The sequence below is a fragment of the Notamacropus eugenii genome, chromosome 4 (genome assembly GCF_028372415.1).
Source record: "Notamacropus eugenii isolate mMacEug1 chromosome 4, mMacEug1.pri_v2, whole genome shotgun sequence".
In the NCBI taxonomy this organism is placed as follows: Eukaryota; Metazoa; Chordata; class Mammalia; order Diprotodontia; family Macropodidae; genus Notamacropus; species Notamacropus eugenii.
In genome coordinates, this window is record NC_092875.1 from 269753128 (window position 1) to 269776743 (window position 23616).

The 23616-nt window shown below is 37.4% G+C and overlaps 1 protein-coding gene across 1 annotated transcript in view; it reads right to left on the reverse strand.

Annotated features, from left to right (window-relative positions):
* The window catches only part of ST18 (ST18 C2H2C-type zinc finger transcription factor), a 153099-nt gene that overhangs the window by 65505 nt on the left and 63978 nt on the right, over positions 1-23616 (reverse strand). Inside the window, exons 5-10 of the mRNA XM_072604580.1 lie at positions 21719-21915; positions 12426-13223; positions 6999-7133; positions 5517-5607; positions 4283-4387; positions 665-870 (exon numbers count right to left, since the gene is read on the reverse strand). Coding sequence (XP_072460681.1) covers positions 665-870; positions 4283-4387; positions 5517-5607; positions 6999-7133; positions 12426-13223; positions 21719-21915 — 1532 coding nt within the window. The remainder of the gene's footprint in view (positions 1-664; positions 871-4282; positions 4388-5516; positions 5608-6998; positions 7134-12425; positions 13224-21718; positions 21916-23616) is intronic.

A 23616-nucleotide genomic window follows, 5' to 3' on the forward strand; every position in this document is an offset into this window, starting at 1 on the left:
CTTCACAATAATAGCATCTTGGCTAAAGCTTTGCACAATGTTTGTAGAAATATTTATATTCCCCAGTCCTAGGCAGTCATCATCTGGATACAAGAAACTCAAACGATAAAATTATCAATGTCAGTCCCAGAGAGGACCACAGGAATTCTCTAGAACTGTCACCCTCATTTTATAACTGTGAAAACTGGGACTCAGAGAGTTTAAATGGGCCTTCCTACATCACATAGAAAGGGACAAAAAAAGGTATGGTGGCCTACAAGTCAGGAGACCTGGGTTTGATTCCCAGTTCTACTAATAGCAAGCCATATGACCTTAGTCAAGTCACTTAAATTCTTTGGGTTTCAGTTTCCTCATCTGTAAAACATAAAATAATCTCTTGGATTTCTTCTCAGTATAAATCTAACACCCTATGAACCTATGATCTTTCAGGTCCCTTTTAACTCTAACATGCTATAAATCCATTAACTTACAAATAAAACCAGTACTCTATTCCTAATCCCATGATACCTCTCCATTCCTTTTTTTGGAACTCAAGTTTTATCTGGGTTATACCTAATTAATCTTTTTCACTTAAAAAAATCCAGATTTTTTTTTCTTCTCCTTCCCACCTTCCTCTAATTAGAAATGTATATATTTTCAATCATTATTAGAAACTGAAGCTTACATTCAGGAAACTGAGGGGGCGTTGGTCCTTGTACTGTTGGTACTATTGTACGTTTTCCGAAAACCTGAGCGTCAAAGCTGGCATAATCAAATGGAACTTTTCCAAACTTCTCTTGCTCTTTTGTCATTGTAGCTCTGGGAGATGTGACCATTTGTGATGATCGGAAGCTGAACTGAGATAACTCAAGTTGTTTCACAAAGCCTGTCCTGGAAAGACAGAAGGAGAAGTGTAGAAAAGTCAGAGAATAGAACGAAAGATGAATAAGTAAATGTCAGCACCTGGAAAGAAAGTGGGCAGACATATCATAGAGTCAGTAAACTCATAGGCATTTACTTAATAATATCCACAGAGAGAGTGTATCAGAAGGGACAAAGAGCTAACATAGCAGCACATGTTAGGAGAACACCCAGTCCTTCAAACATCAGAGTTCTATGGCTTATTTGCTCAGTGACCATGGTGAAGACATGCTCTGACTCTCTCCCATCTCTATGATGGGAATACTTATGCCTGTCATTTTGGAGGAGGATTATTGGCAGGATAACATAGACAATGTTAATCACTTCAAGCTTCTTGGAGAGAGGTACGATAATAACTGCAAGTTGCCATATTTTTTTTTTACTGTACAGGTGACGTGTATTGGCCCTATCAATGAGAGATATTAAGACAGCAGGAAATATTCACATAGCTGCCTGGTATACAAATGTAGTGTTCTTTTTTGTAGGAGAGAAAAAATGACTTATAAATGTTGGGTTGAATCAGGTGATAGATGAATTACCCTTTTCCTGAGTGACGAAAAAACTAATAGTATCTTTCAGGAGGTGTCATTCACCTTGCTCTCAACTTTGGTCAGGAAAGGGGGGGAGTAGTTTACTTAGTGTTGTAGAAGAAAGGTGTTGTTGAAATGAAAAAAGTCTATCAGTCACTGGAAGGCTTCCTGAATCACTTTGGGGATACTAGAATGTATTGATGAGCTTTCAAAAGTACCTCTCTTGGTCAGTCTAGAAGAGTATGCTGGGAAACAAAAGCATTCTTGTTTTGGATCAAATGGAAATACGATGTAAGAGTAAGGGAATATAAACATCATTGGAGATGAAGCTAGGAGAAAGAAGGGTGTGCAGTGGGAAAATTAAGGCTTTGGAATCAGAAGACTTTCATTCAAATCCTTAGCTTGTCTTAGTTTTGTATTATTTATGACTTTATATGTTCTTTTCCCTTATGAATCACAATTTTAGACAATGTTAACTAAGCCTGATGGTATTAGGGCAGACAGGGAAAAAGAAAAGTGGGAGTAATATGAAAATAACTGACATTTACGTTGAACTTTCATACATTTTCTCAATTGATCCTCACAACAACTCTATAAGGTAGACATCATTCCATTTTACAGCTAAGGAAAATGAGTCTCAGAGAAACTAAGTGACTTGTTCAAGATAGCAAATTTAGCACATGTCAGAGGCTAGATTCAAATCCAGTTCTCCCCTGGCTCCAGTTCCAATTGTCTTTCTTCTGTGCTATGTAAATGTCCTAAAATCAGACCCAACAACAGTGGTGGCAGAAGAAGAGAAATGCTAAGTTAATGATTGAGAATGGTAGATTTTTGAATCCATGGTATGAAATGGTCTTAGTGTTCATGGTCAATGTCTCAGTAACTTTAGCCATTGGTGTTACAAGGTTAGGTTTATAGGAAGAAGAAATCCCTAGGCCAAGAGTTCTGAGAAAAAGCTGTTTCTCTGGGATGCTGAAGTTCAGAACAAGGCTGTAACCTACAGTAGTGGTATCAAATCAATAGAAATATGGGCCAGTAAACCATATACAGGATCTATATTTTAATCTAGCTCAGGCCGCACTCAGGAGTGTTGTGGACCATGTTTGTCACCTCTGGCCTAGAGCAGTCTCTTATACCTCTGTGCAAAGTACCTGAGGATGAGCTTTTTGTACTCTAGGAGTGGCAGAGAGGCTCAAAGTCAAGAAGCAGTAGCAGCATAGTTAGTCCAAAGGAGGAGAATGCCTGCCTCATTTTGTTGTGAGACAATGATAAAGTCTCATGGACAACAACATCAATTTTGGAATTTGACAATAGGAAAATAGAAAATGGGAATTTCCCCCTATTATTTTCCTCTTAAACATATCTAGCTATCATAACATCAAATACAAACTCTTCCTCAAGTTCGGGAGTATAGTATATTTGCTTGTGATCCAAAATCTTCTGAGTAACATTTTAAGTGGTATTCTATTAGTCAAGAAATGCTTTGTGTATCAACCTTATTTTTTCATGTGGAGATACACAGTTATGTATGGGTAAGCACATGTGTTTGTTAAAAGTTATATGCATATATAAGCATATATATTTACAAAAGAGCTGCATATGTACTGATTTATTCAATAAGACAATGTAATCATTGAGCTATTCAGGTAAGTAAAGTATTTCATCAGATCAGAGACTGTATTTAGAATACTGGCCCATTTCCCACATTTAATATTACACTTGCATTTAGTAATTCATGATCTATACTGTTAAATGAAAGTGATTGTGATTATAATGATGATTTTGACCTGTCTGGTAATAACTATTCAGGACAAAAGGGTCAAAAGAAAGTGTTCTGGATAAAAATACATTCTCAGGTGAATTTTATATCTTTATATTTGATCAAGAGCACCCAGATTGGGTAGTTCCAGCAAACAGAAGAGTGTTCTGGGAGGATTGAAGCATTGGGTTATTGCTTTGGTTCAAATGGGAGTAGGATGTTCCAGGGCTTATGGGAATCATTGAGGATGAGGCATAGCATGGCACCCCATCATTTAGCACAGAGCCTGGCACATATTAAATAGTTAAAGGTTTATTGACTGACTAACTCTGGGAAACTGTGGTATGAGTTGAAGAATGCTTATTCTTGGTTTTTACTCATATATCATTCTTTAAAGTAATAGGAACTGGTTCGTCTCCTTTTATACTGAATCTAATTTTTGTCCACATAAGCATAATGCTTTTGTCATTATGTTAGGTCATCAAAACTTTTCAATCTGGTGCTATAATGCTTATGTTTCTATAAATCCAAGGTATTTAAGCTACCTAACTGACCACATGACAGTCTTTTAATTAGAAGATAATGGTTCAGTAAGAGCAGTTTTTATAATGATTGTATTAGTGGTATGAAATAGTTTATCCATATGGCAGAATTTGAAATAAAATTAAAAGTATATGATCGTATGGTATTTTTGTAGGTGTGGCTGGGCTACTTAAATCCCTTCACCACATGAAAGATTTCAGAAAGCTAAAATTGATTTCAAACATGGGATTATTTAAAGTTAGTGGCATGTTCCAGAACTATGACAGATACAGGCTAATGTCATATATTCTGTTGCATTTTGATCCATTCATTATATTAGAGTTATCTATGAATTGTTTGTTACGGTTATGAAGGATCTAGATAATATAATCCATAACGTGATTTAACCTGCCCAGTCTTTCTAATGGCCTCACCATACAGAGATGCTTATTGATAGCTGATGGTTGAGGACAAACCATTTAAGACTGGTATGAGATGGATGAAAGAGACCTTGAAGTATAAGATCAATTACACAAAATAGAGTGTCAGGAATATCATGTGAGGTTCATACCTGTGAACCTGGTCAGGACACTGCCCGGTTTTGGGAGAGTCAAGCTGATTTTTATCCTGGGACATTGCCAATTTTTCAGCTGCAGCAATTGGACAACCAGAAAGACTGTTTTAAAAAGAAGTGGCAGGGTTTGAGTTAAAATCATAACGGTTCCTTGCACTTACATGTGCCTCTCACATACTTGGCAGACAATAAATAGTTAAGCTATATTCACATAGCACCAATCTCATCCCAAAGGGTCCCAAAGCATTTCACAAACTACATTGTCAACTATGTTAACCCATCTCAGAGGTAAACAATAGCTGACAGCTAACAATGTGTTTTAGCATCAAAAAGCTATTTAATTGGGGGTGGGGAGGGGAAGAGGGTGGAACAACTCAACTGTACACAGCTGATCCTGTCTGGATTTAGGGGGTAAAAAGAATGAAATTACTCAAATTATAATTTGGTTAGACCGCTAGAGGAAACATAGTTACTACCCTGAATTTTTATTTGGGATCTCTAACAGAGTTTCAGGGACTTGGTTTTATGTCTCACCCCAAAAGAGGAGTGTGTAGAATGTGAAGTCCTCTCATATGTGATTGTTTAAGAGTTATGAATATGGCACACAGGACCATGGTCATATCTGTTTTGTATAGTATGAATTATATTGAGAGAGAAGTACTAGTATTTGCAGAACTTATATATATATAAAACTCTATGGAGGTAGACATGTATATATTTATCTATGCAAATTTGAGTTTCAAGATAATACTGTCATTGGCATCTGCCATGGATCTGCATTATAGGCAAAAGGCACCTTATAAGGAGATGCTTTTGGCAGTGCTCTTAGTGCTTTTTGGATGAAGTCCAAGGCTCACCCACCCACTATTTTTCCATAGCAAATAATGTAAGAGTGTGGCTCCAGTGCATACATAAAATTCAGTATTTAGACAGTTGTCTGTATGTATATATACAACTCCACCACCAATCTCAGAAACAGAGCAAACACATTTTGGTCTGTAATGAGTTAGATGGTTGTCAATATGACAATTTATAGGAAGGGAATTTGCAACGGGAGTTTCATAATTTATAGGATATTAAGAAACATATTGGTATACTTCAGCTAGAAACTGAAGTTGATTGTCACACAATGCTTAATGTCATCTTAGTTGACAACTTTGAATTCAATGTATTAGCACTGATTCCCTCTTCCCTGTTTAATTTGAAAGGAAGAACAACGAATTGGGATTACCTTCTATGTGTGTTGCGATTACTGTTGACATGACCTCTTCCTGTGCATCCAGGAGTGGGACACTTGAGCACATTTTCATGCATGGCAAGAACTAAGCATAAAACATTAAAAAAAATTGGCAATTTATTCTAAAAACTGAATGCACTCACATTTATTCCTGTTTTGTATTAAAGGTGCATACAATCACATAGATACATATATTCTCACTCTTCTCTCAGTTCCCTTAAGAAAAATATATTTAAATAAAAACAGGTGAACATTAGAGGATTTCAAGTTATCTGGAAAGGAAACATTTGTATTTTCCTGACATCCTAAAATTCCTGGTCCAGTTTTTGTTGCTGCTCTGCTAACAGAAAACCTTAAAGAATCTTCTGAGTTTTTTCACCTTTGTGTATTTGATTTAATTCCTGCTGCTCAGAAGTTTGTTTTTCCACATTTGAAATTGTACTTGCTCAAAGAGTATTCTTTCCCTTTCTTCCCAGATTGAAATTCTGGATTCAGCTCTCTTCATATCATAAGTGATATTATTTTGATTCTTTGTACAGTTTTCCCTCCTGCTATTTGGTTACTGGCAGAAGAACGTGGTTGAGTGAACAATCAGATAATCATTTTGAGGAACTGCTAATCCAGCAGGACAGTACTGAGCTGATTAGATGTGTGGAGATTTGCAAAATCTTGCTTTTAAGAACATTAATGATGTTGAGGTATTCCAATCACAGTAGCCTATGCAGCTCAACAGGTGTTACCATAAATATGTTTCAATGAGGGAGAATTCAACCATAACTGACTACACTATGATTATAAATAGGTGAGCCACAAGGGTCCTTTCTGTCCCCTATAGGAGAATTGAGTGAGATGTTTTGTTGCTGTAATAAAATTGGGTTCATTTATTCTTACATTTTGAGTTAATTATATACCATTGCTTCATGCCATAGGAAGCCAGGAGAAAACACAGAGCTCTGGGAAGCATTGTAGCGCTGTGGAGTGTGGGATTTGGAGTCAGAATACCTGGGTTCAATACTCTGTCATTCACTGCCCATGTGACCATAGGCAAGTCACTCAAACTTTCCAGATCTCAGTTTCCTTATTTGTAAAATGAGGGGGTTGGAGCCAGTGAACTATAAGGTCTCTTCCTACTCTGAATGTGATCTATACTGGCCCTTACGCTCCCATGGTATGGGGAAGATTATATTTAAAGCAGGGCAACATCCTCATGTGTCTGATGCTTCCTGACATTTGCTTTTATTGTCAGTTGTGGTTAAGTAGCAGCATTACAGTTACTTTGAATGGAATTAGCAAATGGCTTCTGTACCAGGTCACAAGGGTTGGGTGGTCATGCAACCAAATAAATACTCTTTTGCTGCAGATTGAGAGGGAATTGTACATTGATTGTTCCAAATTGCCTACTAGGAAAATGCAACTGATTATATTCAGGTGTTATCTTGAAGAGGAAGCCACTTTGCACTGAAAGCAAGTACTCACTTTCTAGGGGCACTCTGACTTTATGAGGGCAGCCTGAGAGACTGCGGTGATGTGGATAGAGTCCAGTCACATGCCCTGTGCCATCACATCCAGGAATGGGACATTTAGTCTCTCTCTTTTCAGGCCTAGGGGAATCTGCAGGAAAATGAAATTGATTATTTCATTTATTTATTCTTCTTTCCCTTCTTCTTCAATAGAGTGGCCTTGCAAGTGTAACATTCTCAATTTAGCTACTTTTCTAGTTAAATACATTTTTCTCACATTGCCTTGAATAAGACGCTCAACTCAGACCTGTGGAAACATAAAAATGTTTTCATTTTTCTTGGTTTCCTAAGCAAAGACTGACAGAGGCCAATGGTGTGTTAAAATACAGAGATGGCTTAAGGTTGTTATGTCAACTGCTTCATGTCGTTAGAGCTTCTTTCTGGAAAATGAACCGTAAGCCAGAAGGTGTTCAGTTTCCTGAAAAGAAAGAAATAAGGTAGAAGATAGAACATATTCAAATTGAAACTTGTCTTCTTTAGCAAGGAACTGGAGGTTGCCATAGTCACAGTTGTAAAACAAACCAAAAAAGCTCTCAGCAGCTCCCATATCTGAGTCCCATATTTGACATTATCTTCTGCTAAGTAATTGGACAGTTATGACAATTTGATTTGGGGGAATGGAGGGAATAACTAACTCTTCCTGCCACCCTTGCCAAGACTTCTCTCTGTGGAACAGCTGATGAGAAGAGTTGAAACAGGCCTCTTTTTGTATCTTCACTGAACTCTCACACTTCCAACCAACCTTCACTAGTACAAAGCATGAAGGCTCCAAACCCCTGATGCTTTCCCATTTACTGTCAGTATGTAATGACTAGGGGAAGGAGGGATGCATTTTATTTTGACTACTGAAGCTGAAAACTGGGGATTTGGGAAGGCGGTTTGGAAAGGAACCTTGCTTGCGGTAGACTCACAGAACATGGAAGCCCAGAGAATGGAAGATGCTTTCAGAGCACTTGACAGAGTGCTGCCAAAAACATTGGGGAGTGAGGGAAGATAACAGCTGCAGCCAAGCTGAGGAAAGAGACACCTTGTAACACATTTTGTCAGGCTGCAATGAGGCACAAGCCTAGAGAGGAAATGATTGGGGACAAGCTGAGGGGTTAAATTTTTCTGGCAACCATGTAACAGAAGGTTAAATAGAGGTTTAGGCAAATATGTAAAAGAAATAAGGGCAGGGGACAAATACCAATTGGGTTATTAATGAATACGGAGGAAAACAAGAGAAAATTGTTATGCTTATAGTAGAAAGAGAAAAAAAGATTTTTTTAAAAGAGGGCATTGTTATTCAAATGGCCTTTCCAACCCAACAATTGTTAATGTTTGGGCAAATAATTGGCAGAAGTTAGCGTCCCAGGATGAAGTGTATTTTGGTGGAAAAATCTGCCTTGGATCTATCTTAAGAACCCAAAAATAAGGATCATGACATAGAATCCACACAGGCTGCAGGATTCCCAGAACATTCAGTATCTGGAATAATGAGCCTACCTGATGCTGAGAGTGAAAATAAATAATATGTATGATCCTGCCACAAAAAGCTGTCAGAGATAGAATAAGGGCGAGAGTCCTGCTGAGTAGTGATGTGGAGGGCCCATATGCTCCTCTGAAACGTGTGGCACAGACAGAAAGGCAATGTCGCAAGATGCGACAGACATCTCTAGGGGCACTGTATTGCGATGATCAAATGTGGCTGTGTGATATAATGCCATGCCCATTGCTGGATTAGAAAATGGTCTTTAGCAGATGGAGCCCAGTAGGTTGTATGTAATACAATTACATGGAGGCATGGCTTCAGTAAAGGGGAAGAACCAAGAGCATCACAGGTTATACAGGATGAGTATCTCATGATAAGGTACAGTAAGTTATAAGTTAGAGATAAATGATCCAAAGAAAAGCGTACCAAGTAGCAGAAGTTTTTAATTAATGCAACAGAATCTAAAATAATGTAATTTCCTCTGTGATTTTGAATGATATTGAGGTCAGGTTTATGTAATTGTTGAACTACTATTATTCATTGTTAAACTGGGCAAATCATAAGCTAATTTAACTATCACCAGTTATATATATGAAACACTACACAAATTCAAAGATGATTGAAGTTGATTTGGGAGAAGTTGTATCTATGGGAATACAAGCTTCACAGTGCAGTAGGTTCAAGGAAGGGAACTGAAGGGAAGGGAAGGGAAGAGAAAGCAAGGGAAAGGAAGGGAGAACAGCTAGCAACTGGGCATCTTTTGGCCATCCAAATTTACTTTGCTTTGGAGAAGAGAAGGAAGGGGAGGGGGAGACAGACAGGAGAGGAGGAGCTGAGTCTACTCACAGGGTCCTTTGCTGCCAAAGAAGACCATGCCATCAGAGAAATGATGACATGACTTGCACTTGCCTAGAGACTCTCTTCTGGACCCTCCTGGCTTCAGAGTTATTGTCAATAGTAGCTGTTGCTTTTTCCCTCCCAGCCTGAGGTCTTTCTTTTCTTTACCTCATCAGAGGAGCCATGCCCTGGCTACTTCTTAAACAGGCCTATTCAGTGAATGGGCGTTGCCTCATCCTAAGTGAATACCTGCATGAACCTTGGCCTAAGAGGGCCAGGGTTTCCCAGTGCATCCTGGGTCATCTCCAGTCATCCTGAGGAATATCAAGTCATTGGATTAAGATGGCTCAGGAGGAGAAAGTAAGGCTGGTGACCTTGCACAGCTCTCCCTCACTCAAAACAAAGTCAAGTGCAAGTCATGTCATCATTTCTCTGATGGCATGGTCTTCTTTGGCAATGAAGGATGAACACAACATCTATGGGAATGAGCAAATGAGACAATATACATAAAGAGTTTTGTAAGCTTTAAAAGCTATACTCAATTAGCTATCATTATTTGTTCTTTTGCTTCTTGCATTCTTATTCAGAGGACATGTTCCTTTCCACACTGCTCCAAACTCTTTATTGCAAAACATCCTTTCATTTCTCTATACCATTTGTCCTATGGGAATCAAAGAAAAGTCTAAACCTTGACTAAACATGGCCTACTGACAACCCATCGTGAAGGCCTTATCTAGAGAAGAAGGTTTGGAGGAAACATAATATGACATCTGTTTCCATGATCAAAAATCAGTGTTTAGGCTCTGCAGTACCCAGGTCAGGTCAATATGCTGATATTATTTATAAGCACACATAGTTGGTGTTTGTGGGAAGGTAGATGGTACAGTGGATAGAGAGCCAGAAAACCTGAATTCAAATCCATCCTCAGACACTAGCTGTGCTACCCTGGGCAAGTCACTCAATCCTGTTTGCCTCACTTTCTTCATCTTTCAAATGAGCTGGAGAAGGAAATGACAAACCACTGCAGTGTCTTTGCCAAGAAAATCACAAATGGGGTCATGAAGGATCATATAGAATTGAAACATCTCATCAACAGCAACGGTTGGTACTCAGAGAAGATTTGGTGATGAGGATATGAATAGTTTTATTCTGATAATGTTTTTCTTTGGGGGCTTGGTATAATGAACATATATTTTATCAACCTTTAATAAATAAGGAATATCCACTTTGGGAAAGGCAAGTAATTACTGTATTTGGGAGGAATATTAACTGACAACTACATGAGTGTTAACTTATAGAAACAATTCAGAGAGAAGGAACGGTGTCTGGAAAGCCTCTGATATTTGCCTAGGACATTCAATATTAAGAATACTTGCTTTTTAACCTTGAAGATTTCCAATAGGGAGGCTTAGATTAGGGCCATGAGTTTGCTATTGAGTTGGCTCAGCTTCAGCCTTAGAGCAAATATCCAAAATAAATCAATAATGGACTTCTGTTACTGGTTTCCAAAGTGGTCATATTCCCTATGGTACAGGATGTGTTGCTGACAAGTTGCTCCTCCTTTCACACTGGAACATCAGTAAATTTTCAATAGTGTATTGTGAGATAATATGTTGTTAGCATAGCTAGAGATTTCGCTGGTTCATCAATGATGGCACTAAAATAAGGTGGAAAAGTTGTGTGTAAATAAGTAAATATAACAAGCATCTCCCCAACATGGCACTTGGAATTGAAATATCTCAGGCTCCATTGGAAATAATTGACTTCAGGAATATGGAGTAAGTATTAAGTAATGGAAAAACATTGTGAAGTTACAAGAGTCAGGCATGTGAGTCTCGGTGCAGGAACAAAACATAAAATGCGTCTGTTCTCAAGCTTTAACCCTTAACCTTCTACCCACATGCTACCTCCACTCCCAGTGTGACTTAGAAGATGGTAAAGTAAGCCTAGGATCATTATCTTGCCCCCCCACCTTATGCCACCAACCTTTTGACTTGGTGGGAAGTGCTGAAGAATGAATTTCCTGTTTTGTTATTTAAGACCATTATATCACTCACCTGCAATTCTGCCAAACTCTCTTCTTATGGTTCACAGCTTGGAAAATACAAAAGAATGAAATAATGGTTCTAAACTATAATAGCTAGTCTTTTGGGTCCACAGCTTCACTCTTCAGTCATTCTCATATGCACATCCTCTATCCACCAACAAATCTTTCTTTATTATACCAGAATGGTGTAGGGCTCTGGGTAGGGAAAGATGGTAGACTTACTTACAGAAGCATAGAAGTGATCTCTTTAATACTGAAAGGGGGTATTAATCCTAGGAGGGTAAGAAATCCCCTTAGAGAATGAGTACTGGGGCAAATAACCTTTCTCTAACTCTGGGTTGACCCAAGAGTAATAGAGATAGTTTTTGAGTTCTGAAGTGAGATTGAATTTGGGAAATCTGCAATTACATTAATTGCCGACTTCTCAACAAGGCATCAAGATATGTGGTGGGCAAAAAGGATCAAATACTTCTTTCCTCCTCCCCCTCCACAGATGGTCATTAGAAGAATATAGATGAAAAAATGGTTACAAAATACATTTTTGTGGGTATTACACTCAACTCTGGAATCATATGTTACTTAGGTTCAATTTGGGGGAGAATACATGTTATCTGAAAACAGAATATTAATGATACTAAACTACATTATTTTAAGTACTTTAGGGTACCTTATTTGCTTGCAGAATCTGTGTATGCCTCCATATATGATATTAAAAATAAATGTAGTTAGAATGCTACTTGAAATTAGAAAAGCTAGAAATAAGGTTTCTTATTTTCTGTGAAACACTGATAAATATACACAATATTTTAAACATCTGGGATCAAGTAGGAGACAGAGAATAAGAAATTAAAGGAATTAGAATAGAGAATAGAAAATTTTACATTTGGGATACAATTTATTTTTAAAATGGGTTAAATAAACTAGGAGAAATAACTCAAATCTACCTAAGGAAAAACCTCTAGCCATTTTTTTCCAAAGCAAAATGAACCAGCTTTTATTCAAATAAGAAAAATGAAAATGCGTCTTACGTTTGCTGTTAAAGGCTTGTCTTCCACCCACGTCAATAACTTTGGTGTGCCTCCTTTCACCTGCTAGGTGTTCCAATAGAAATCTGTCCAGTTCTTTGCAGGTGCTATGAAGCACATGACCTTGCTCTGCCTGCAGAGCTATGGCCTGTTCTAGCAAACTCAAGTGCCCTTTTGTTTTATCCAGGTCAACTGAGTCTTCTGTTGTTATAGACAGGCACTCAGTGTCATCTTCATCACCCTCTAGGAGTGGATTTTGAGCTCTACTTCCCAAGGATTCCATGGGAGAATTTGGTGATTCTCTCATCTCCATTTCAGAATCACACACCTTTTCACAGGGGACAAAATTTTCCACTTCAGTTTTAATTTCTGGAACTTCCAAGGGCTCCTTTTGATTATTACTTATGATATAAGTTTGGGTCACATGAGATTTTTCAGGAGTTTCTTCCGAGAAGTTGGAACCACTGTCCCAACCATTTTCTGCAATTTCAGAGTGACTTTCATTGTCATCAGATGAGCAGTACTGTAGGTTAGAATCATTGATTTTGGCCTTGCAATCAGCTGACTGAATCATGAAGCAGTCATCAACGTCATCACTTTCAGTTTTTAATGACTGAATGCCACTGTCATTTAGGTTTTCAGTTAGTGTTTGTATGGAAGGATCTTGCTCTAATTTTCCCAAGTGCATTAAAGATTTGACCACTAGGTCTTGATAGCTGGTGTAACTGTCTTTGTTTAAGCTGAAGCTTTCTTTTCCACTGGAATGAAGAACACCTTCAGTAGGCTTCACAAGACTTTCTTCTATGAGGAAGGCAAGCCAAGAATAACAACAGTAAACAGATATTTTAAGAAAATAGCACCTAGAAAACTTGCTTTGGCATAGAATACTAATAAAGATTTGTGTTTAACTCAGAAGTGCTTGGGAGAGATTTCTCCATTACGTCCCTTTTACCTTATTATCCATTCTACTCCCTCCTCCTACTCCCAGTTCTTGAGAAATATGAGTCTATATCTTTGAAAGTCATGGAGATACTTCCCTTGGTTTAGTTCTAACATTCAATTAAATTCAACAACTGTTTATTAAAGTTGAGTATCAAGATAAGAATGTGGCCCCTAGCTCAAAGAAAGCTATGCAGTTCTCTACTGCTAATATCCTACATATTCAAGAAGAGTTCAACCATGCTTGGAGATGCCCCATTTTGAGTAATTTGGATAGATGCTGGGCTTGGAATGGGGTAAACCTTGGTTCAAATCTAACCCCAGACACTTCCTGATTATGTCACGTTAGGCAAGCCACTTAAACTTTCTGAGCCTCAGTTTCCTTATTGCAAGAATAGTGATAGTTATAGCATCTGCCTCAAAAAGCTGTTGTGAAGACCAAATGAGAGAATGTATCTAAAGGACTTTGCAACTCAAGTGCTATATAAACTCTAGCTATTATTATTAAAAATGGGAAAATGAATATTTTGAGGAGATCCTAAAATAAGTGCCCTGAAAAGAAAGCGACTCTGCTCCTGTGAATAGTAGTAATGGCAGTAGTAGTAGTAGTAGTAGTAGTAGTAGTAGTAGTAGTAGTAGTAGTAGTAGTAGTAGTAAAAACAATAAAGTAGTGGGAGAATATGGAGGCAAAAATACATTGATGTGATAAGGCTAAGAACTAACTTTTGCATTTAGTCACATTCCATATCAGATAAGCTTAGGGTCTGAGAGAACCTCATAGTGTATCTCTGCATCAGAATAAGTCCATGGAGCCTATATAAATTCTCATATGCATCAGTAGGACAGCTTATGATTTCTAGTGTATGGGACTGTAAAATGTACCACACAGCCTAGCAATTTTCATTCTGACATTCACTTGCACAAAAAATTAAAGAACCATTTATGTGCTTCCCAAGGCAGGGCTGGGGGAGGGAGACATGAAATATTCTGCCCTCTTTACGGACTGATAAAGACACCAAGTGAAGTACATTCTATGATAATAAACATCTTTGTGAGGAAGAAAGAAAGAGCCACCGGGTACTGAGGGATATAGAAAGGGCTTCTATGTTGGGAGACAATATGCCTTTTTTGTCTCATTTAATTTTTTATAAACATTGTCTCTGACAAGGACACTCAAAAATACATCTCCATCATCTTCCTTTCTGGTAATTACCTCTCTAAATCAACACTGGACTGCCAGGATCAAGTAAATATTGCCATAGTAACTAAAAGCATTTTTGGATGAAGGGAAGAATTTAGTCACAACACTAGCCCCTTTAATAATGCTGATTATAGGGTGCAGTCTTTTGTTGGGATCTATTCAACATAAACTGAAAAATTTAACATTTTACTTCCTAGAAAAGAGGCTAGATAAACAAGCACGTAATATTTGATAAGATGGCCTATCTTCTTCTGAATTCATATCAGAGGAACTCCAGATTTAAATAATAAATTAAACATAGTCTAAAATGCAAATGAAGTTTTTCTCAATAACACGTTGGCTATTAAGAGAAAGTGTAAAGGGTTATGATAATTTTAAAGTATTATGAACTACAGAAAACAAATAAAAAGCATTTTCAGTGAATATGCTCAATTCATTGAACTATTCTCTCAATTCACTTAACTACCCACATGTGTACAATAATGATTTATAGACATTATACCTAATTATGCATATTTGGGCTATGTTAGAGTGCCGAACAAAAGCTCTAGAAAGCAACAATTACCTCTGTTGCTTAGTTACGTAGTTTCAAATATTCCTATTAAGTGCAGATTACTGGGGAGGGAGGGTGACAAAAATGCACATGTGCACCACAATGCATTTCACTCTACTGATGCCAAACTGTTAGCATTTTGGGTCATTTCCAGTTTACATAATTGTCTGGTTCAACTGTTTGTTATATGTTAAAAGAAAATATTTATTAATTATTCTTCAGAAAATAGGACTCATACAGTGAGAGGTGCCTATGTGCATTATATGCTCTGGTTTCTAAACAGGGAGTCTACAAACCTCAACCTAACTTTCCAGAAACTCCCTACTGGCTTTCGCTTCCCTGTAATTGGAATGAAAAAAGTTGAGTTGGCTTTAGAAATACAGCTCCTGGTGACAATGAAGTTAGGTCCGTGAGCTTCCACAATGGCATAAGGCACAGCCATGGATTTGTAAAGTTCATGGGTTTTTTCTTCCCTGCTTTCAGTGGAAATAGATCCTACAGCATTAGCAACAGGCTAGAATAAGTGTATTTGTTTCTTACTGAACACTTTTAAAAGTATTAATGTGACATGCACACATTTCTTTCCTTCTAGATATAATAACAAAAAAGATAAAAAAACACTATTCCAAGCTAAATTTTAATAGAAATTTTCTCATGCTAATGCTAAGAAGAAGTTATTTACAAATGAAGATGTATGTCAAACTGAAAAAAGGAAACCCTGCTTTTGTTGAGAACATAGTTATATAAGATCACAGTACTCCTGAGATCAACTCGAAAGTATATTTCAGAAAAGGTACTGACTTGACATTCGTATAGGGAGCTTCTGAAACCCTCTATAATTTTGATCTAGCTCCCATTCTTATGCTTTTTTTTTAAACCCCCAATGCCTTGTATTTAGTATTTGCTGAAAAAAAAATCTTTATTGGCATGGAATGGAAAGTGGTGGATATGGTAGAGAAAGTAATTTTTGTGTGGCGAACAAAAAAACCCCTTTATTAGTGATGAGTAGAACTTGGAGCAGTTATTGACTTTATTGGAGGGTCTTTATTCTGAAATGTCTAGGAATCAAGTTTCTTGGATGGTTTCCATTATCTATAATAAGCAGGTAATTTGCTGCCCAATTTTTAAAAATATGTCGAGTTCTGTATCCATTGCTGGGAAGTACTAAAAGAAAGAAAGAAGGAGGAAAGAAAGAAGGAAAAAAAGGAAGCCCAAACGCACCAAATAGAAATACAAATAATCAGAATAGTTATTAAGCAGAACATTCCCTGAAAGTCTTGACCCATTCCTGAAAATACATGAAAAATGTATGATATACTAGGAATTGGCAGGCCTAGGATCAAGTCCTGACTAAAACCATTTCAAAGTTGTATGACCTTGATCAAATCAGTCACTTAACCACTTAGACATTTCTTCATCAGTAAAGTGAAGATGTTGGGCTAGATGTTCTTTAAAACCTCTTTCACATTAAATGATTTTGCTTTTAGATGTCTATTAACTTCCTAGGCCACTGGGCTAGGAAATTGCTTTTTTTAGTTTGGTTTTTGGATTTCACTGATATAGGAATTCCCTCCACTAATGCAGATTGACACTTACTTTGGAAGTTGGAGTCTTACAGAGTTGCTTGGGGGCACTGAAAGGTGAAGTGAATTATCCAGGTTCACAGAACAAATGTATATCAGATTTAAGACATGCTACCTTAGGGAATTATTTTAGAGTAACAAAAAACAGCCTTAATGACTTACCAGAATCTATGTACCACTCAAAGTGCTGAACCAGCAGATCATGGTCTTGAATCCTATGATTCATAGGATCATAGCTGGTAGGGAGACTTGGAGGTCACTAAATCCAACTGCCTCATTTTACAGATGAGGAAACTGAGACCTAGATAGGTCAAATGATTTGACTAAGGTCACAAAGGTAGCTAGGATTTGAAACTAGGTTCTCAGACTCTAAATTCAATGTTAATCTTACTGTGCCATGCTACTGCTCTTTAACCCACCTTCTCATGTGATCAATAACGCAGAAGGACAAGACAGCTGACTGGGTTACAAAAGTATGTAGCATGTACCCATAGGACAGTGCTAAGACCTCATAAAGTTTAAGCTAATTTTCTTGGCTTCATTCACAAGTGCTAAACAACTGGAATATCAAGCTAGAGACATAATTAGGCAAACAAGGTTAGAGAGGAAACTTCTTCCAGTGGGCAGTCAGGCATTAGTAGGTGGATGATTTTTAGTTTTTTACACTTTTACATAGGGTATGGAGCCACCTAGGGCCTGCCACTTAGAAACTCTGTCCAATGATTGCATAGAACAGAAATTTGCTCAGCCTAATTTCTGAAATTAATTTGTCCCCAGTGAAGAGAAAAATACTGGGGGAAGGGTAGCAATTACTAAGGGTTTGAGAAGGCAGGGAAAATAATGTTGGAAGGAAGAAGTCATGGTTAGTTAACTATTCCCCTTTCATGCTTTTCCTATTATTTCATGTATTTTCCCAAGGGGCAGCTAGGTGGTGCAGTGGATAGAGCAGGAGTCAGGAGGACCTGAGTTCGAATCTCACCTCAGACAATTGACCCTCACTAGCTGTGTGACCTTGGTCAAGTCACTTAACCCCAGTTACTACATCCTGGGTCACCTCCAGTCATCCTGATGAATGTATATCTGGTCACTGGATTCAGATGGCTTTGGAGGAGAAATGAGGTTGGTGACCTACACAGCCCTCCCTCATTCAAACTCAAGTGCAAGTCATGTCATTATTTTTCTGCTGGCATGGTCTTCTTCAGCAACAAAGGACAAACACATATGTATTTTCCCTCATTATAGCTACTTTAAGTTTATATTCTACAATGTTTTATTTAGAGTGTATAGATAATTGAAATTAATGAATTAAGTTGCCTGAATGAGCTTAAACCATATCTATTACACAAAATCACAGAAGTGAAGGGTTGGAAGGGATCTCAAAGACTATGTAGTTATATGTCTAGCTTAGCACACATCTGACATCCCACCTTCTACAGGTAGCTTTTCCTACTCTCTCTAAATTTTAGTGCCTTCCCTTTGTTTATTATTTCCTATTTATCTTGCATGTAACTTGTTTGTATATAGTTTGCACATTGTCTCCCACTTAGAATGTGAGTTCCTTGAAGGCAGGGACTATCTTTTACCTTTCTCTGTATCCTCAGGGCTTAACATTGTGCCTGGGACATGGTACATTATTAATAAATGCTTATTGACTAACCGACCTCCAGTGAAAGAGTAACCCAGTCCACCTCTGAACAAAGCCAATCTTTAGGAAGTTTTTCTTGACGTCAAGGCTAAATTTCATCTATTTGTTTTAGTTCTGACCTTGAGAGCTAAGCAGAACCAAACCTAATTTCCATATGAAAACCCTAAAAATTCTTGGAGAGAGTTGTTTCAGCTTCCTATCTTCAGAAAATTCTATAGGTTTGTCTTCTATGGTATTATTCAAGACATTGATAAAAAATGTTGGACAGCACAGAATTAAGGACAGATCCCTGTGGGCTCTCAACTAGAGACCTCCTTCCAAGCAGACATCGTAATTCATGACTGTTCTTTGGATCCATTAATTAAACAAATTACATCTAAGCATATTGTCATCTAACCCTATGTCTCCATATTGTCAACAAGGATAACATGAGAAACTTTGCGAAGTGCCTAGTTAAAATCCAGATTTATTATATCTATAGCTTTCCCCTTGTCTGCCAGTCCTGTAATGCTGTTTAAAAGGGGGGAGGGGGGGAAGAAAACACCTAAATAGTTATTTAATGTCCACTTAATTGAGTCTAAAGCAAGTAAATTTCTCTCTTCTCCAATTTGTTCTTAGGTCAGGTTTAAATGAAAAAAAAACAAAACCAGTCATGGCCATCAATGGCTAAACTAGCTGAATCTATTTTGGGAGTTAAGTGCTCATGAAAAAGCCTGCTGATCTTTTTTTCCAAGTTCCAAAGGTGTTTAGGGAAAGAATGAGGTTTTTGTGAAAGTGATGAAGAGCTCATTAAGTCTCATCTTGTGCTTCAAGTTAACATGAGTAGACTGACTATAGCTTACGTGAGCTAACAGGTAAGCCCCGGCCCCCTCCAGCTGCATAGGTGCACTGAGATGGGAAAGACTTCAAGTATCAGCTATATTAAGTGCTATGGAGAGGGATCTCTATGGAGACTAGCTTTCTATCTTAGCATAAACACATGTATGGAAAACATACAAACATTCTTTGAAAATGCCAAATTAGAAGTCAGGGACTTACAGTGTTTGAATTTCAATGGAAAGTTTTAAACCATTTTCAGAGTGAAAGAATCAGGAGTAAAAATCTGACTCTGGCCCCAAACTTGTAACGTACTTTTCTCCATTTAGTTTATTTTATCACTAGTTGTTATTTTGCCTATTAATGATTATCATCATTGTTATTACTATTACTTATACTAGGAAAGAACTACTTATAATCTAGGTAATAACAAACATTGCTATTTATTTTTCAAAACTAAAAACTCATTTAGGCATATTTGTATAAAAATATACTGCATTCAGAAATATTGTTCTATATTCTTTATAGTATAGTATTACATTTTCATGCAGGGCCTGGAGTCAGGAAGACCAAAGCCATCTGACCTCAGACACTAGTTGTGTGACCTTGGGCAAGACACTTAATTTCTGTCTACCTCAGTTCCTCAACTATAAAATTGGGATAATTATGACACCTCCTTCATAGGTTTGTTGTCAGGATCAAATGTGATAATATCTGAAAAGCGCTTAGCATAATGCCTGGCACAGAGTTGGCACTTCACAATTGCTTTTTCACATCCTTTTCCCTTCCTTGTTTCATTTTTTAATTTATCAGATATTAGGTTTTATGTAGCCTAATTCAGATATTAAACATTACAAAGCCTTTTAAGCAATGCAGGGCAGTGCAAAAGAAATTTGTCTAATCATCCTAATTGGAAAAAAAATATAGAAGACAGATTATTCCCAGCCCAAGATATAAAGCTGAATAGGCAGCCTGTTGACAGTTAAAATATTGTGTATATGTATTTGTGCACATGAGTTTAGATAAAATGAGAGAGTACACATAAGCAATGAACTGGGCTGAGAAAAGAGAAGACCTGGCTAGATCATATTTAGGAAAATGCAAAGTGCTCTCACTTATCTCAAATCCTCCATGGACACAAAATCCACTATCTTTAGCACCAACCATCTTTTGGTGTTTACACATGCCTCTGAATCCTGAAATAATACAATTTTAGAAGAATCAATATCACATGTAGCTCCTAGGAAAGATGGACAATGGGAATAAATAGGAGGTAGTATATATTCTCTACTTTGACTTTGGCACAAAAAATGGAATAAAAGAAGTGAAGGCATCTATGATCAGATGAGTTGGGTCAGTCATGTGGTAAGAATGGAAAACAATCAATGGGCAGATTAAGTGCTACTTTGATCTCTCCTACATAATCACAGGGAGTTTCCCACAAATCAGATGGGTATTTTATGGAGGACTGATCAGAAAACACAGATAGAAATCATACAGGATGACAAGACATGGAAAGATTGTGGTCTGATAACAGTGGAGGAGGTACCATCCTGATGAAGTCATGGATTCGTTTAAGTACAGGTTTTTATTTTTTTGTTCATTTGATAGTTTCAGCACTCTGAATTTTCCTGATAAGTTCGTGACTATTTCTTGCAGTCATTAGAATGGAATATTGAATTCCATTTTTCCATGTTCCTTAATTTAATGCTAATACACAAAATGGTAAGTGGTATAATAAATAGCCTGAATGAACAAATGAACACACTTTCCTAAGAATGTAACTTACTCCTGGGAGAAACTTTGGCACTAGAGAGAATTAGACTTACTAAACTATAAAAAAAATGATGAATAACAAGAGTTAAAAAGAGAATTTGCACCCAGGGAAGAGAATGGAAATTGATCTCATAGTCACACTGAAGTGTTTCAGTCCTCTTATTTAATCCAGGCCAATCCAGTCCAACTCTTATTTTACAGATGAGGAAACTAACACATAGAAAGAGCAAATGACCTGCCTATGGTCACATAGGTTTTGTTTGCCAGAGCAAGGCCTCAAATTTGGATCCTGTGACAACAAAACCGGCACTTTCTTGCCTTACACAAATGGATTTTAGTTAAATCATCTGCAATAAATAATTTGATTACTGAGGAGAAGACTGTAAGGACCAGAACTACTCTCCTTCATATGTCCTCAGGTTCCTACTCAAACTTGTTTTCAATAAATATTCCAAGTACCAATGTATTGCAAGTTGAAAGGAGGGAAAGGAGCATTTCCTTCTGAGTAATACCATATGAAAATACTTTTGAACTTGGCTTTGGCTTTTTGTTTTGATAGCTCCTATCAAGAAACACACATCATTTCTGGGGCACAGAAAGAGAGACCCAGCCACTTTTTCTTTTATCTGTCTTGGGAAGGAGAAATAACACAGTCCTTTATCTTTGGAAACCGATTTTGGAATAAATGCCATTCACAATTCTTAAGTATCCACTCCACAGCCTTTTGGCTAACCCTCTACTAGTGCCTGAGGATTTGTAGCTTGAGCCTATCTTCTTTGCTACCTGCAATGGGATGGCCATTTGTCTCCAAGAGGCAATCATCTTCTGTCTCACTTTGGTCATCATTTTCCTCTTTGCATTCCACGCTGGGGCTATAGTGACGAGGCTTCATTAACAGGGATTTCCTTTTGTTGACTGGGACACCTAAGGTTGGCTCTTCGGTTTTTCTCTTCTTTGCCATGGGGCAGCCATATGCAGCACTGCAGTGAGTAAAGAGAAAAAGTTAACAAAGTTAAGTCTTTTGAAATGTTTCTGTTGGTACTTTGAAAGGCTGTAATAGGAGGCTACTGGAAAGTGGAACTATTTTTTTTTTTTTGGAGATAGTGAATAGAGGTTTAGATTCTGTTGTTGGCACTAACAAAAACAGCAGGGACAAAGCCATTGAACTGTTCTGATTCTCTTTCACTGTTACCAGTACAGTTGAAAAAAATCATCTTTAATCCTGAGTAAGCATATGTTAATCTGAGCTCTGCTTGGCACTAGACAAAATACACCCAGGGAGGGATGAGAAAAGATTTATGCTGGTTTCCTAATCCTAAGAAACAGCTAATGTGAAAAATATACCACCAGTTACACCAAATGTGTCCATTATGGATAAATCACAATATGTTACAAATGCTTGTTTGATTGATTGGTTAGTGTGTTTGCATACCTGTGTGCTACAAAAACTGCTTATCTCAGCCCCAGTTGTGCATCCAGCTTCAGAGGCACACATATAAAGTGTTCTGACTTGAAAAGAAAAGGGTGGGGGAGCAAGTATTAAATATTCATTGAACCATTGTCTAGTTACTGAAGGAAAAGTGGACTGAGTCTATACCAAAATCTCCCCTTTGATTTTCACACGTCTGGCACCCAGATCAAACAAAGAAGGGGAGGAGAAATCTGATTCAATCTGCCAAAAATGCTCAGTATTTTATCCCTATCCATGATCTCATATAGATTCATACTAAAGTACTCTCATGGCTGCCATTTGTCACATCTTGACTGAGAAATCAAATCTAAATAGACTTCCCAATCATATCTCTACCAGACATAATGCATATCAGCTTATTGATTATAGTTAAGTGTTTACTCTTTTTGCAGGGTCCATCAGATGCAGAAATCTTAGCCAACAGTCAATCTTCAGCATGCTAATATTAAGAGAATGTCCACTTTATGCAAAGCATAGGCATCCTGATGAATTTCAGAGGAAAAGGCATATATGCTCCTGGCCCTCTAAAAGGTGCAGAATAACATCATAGATGGGGACAAGTGCAGAGTCCAAAAGAAAGAGGAAACCTTAATAGTCTTCAAGATGTTCCTGTTTGTGAATGACATTGTGTTCACTACACAAAAGGCCAGAACTTTGCAGAAACTTCTAAAGGAATCTATAATCAATTAATCTCAGCATAATTATCTCCTCAGGAAAAATCAATAGTTGAATGATACTTATTTTTGAGACTATAATATTTAGTGGGATGGAGGATGCATGGGGCAGGTTTATTATTGCAGATATCTTATACCAATTCAATGAATAGAGAATGAGATGTGGCCAGAATCAAGCAGAAAGAATAAAGCAGACTGGATTGCCTTTAGGAAATTAGTGGTGATTTTAATGATCCCAAACTTCTCTCTGGAAAAAAAAGGCGCATCTTTTTGAACATTGGCAAGTTCCTTGGTTATATCCTGAAAAGACTTACATGAACTGAAGAAAAATGAAGTGAGCAGACAATTGTACACTGTAATAGCAACATTGTGTGATGACCAACTATGAATGACTTAGCTTTTTTCAGCAATACAATGATCCAAAACAATTCCATAGGACTAATGATGGAAAATTCTATCTATATCCAGAGACAAAACTGATAGAGTCTGAATGAAGATTGAAGTATGCTATTTAATTTTATTTATTTTTGTGTTTT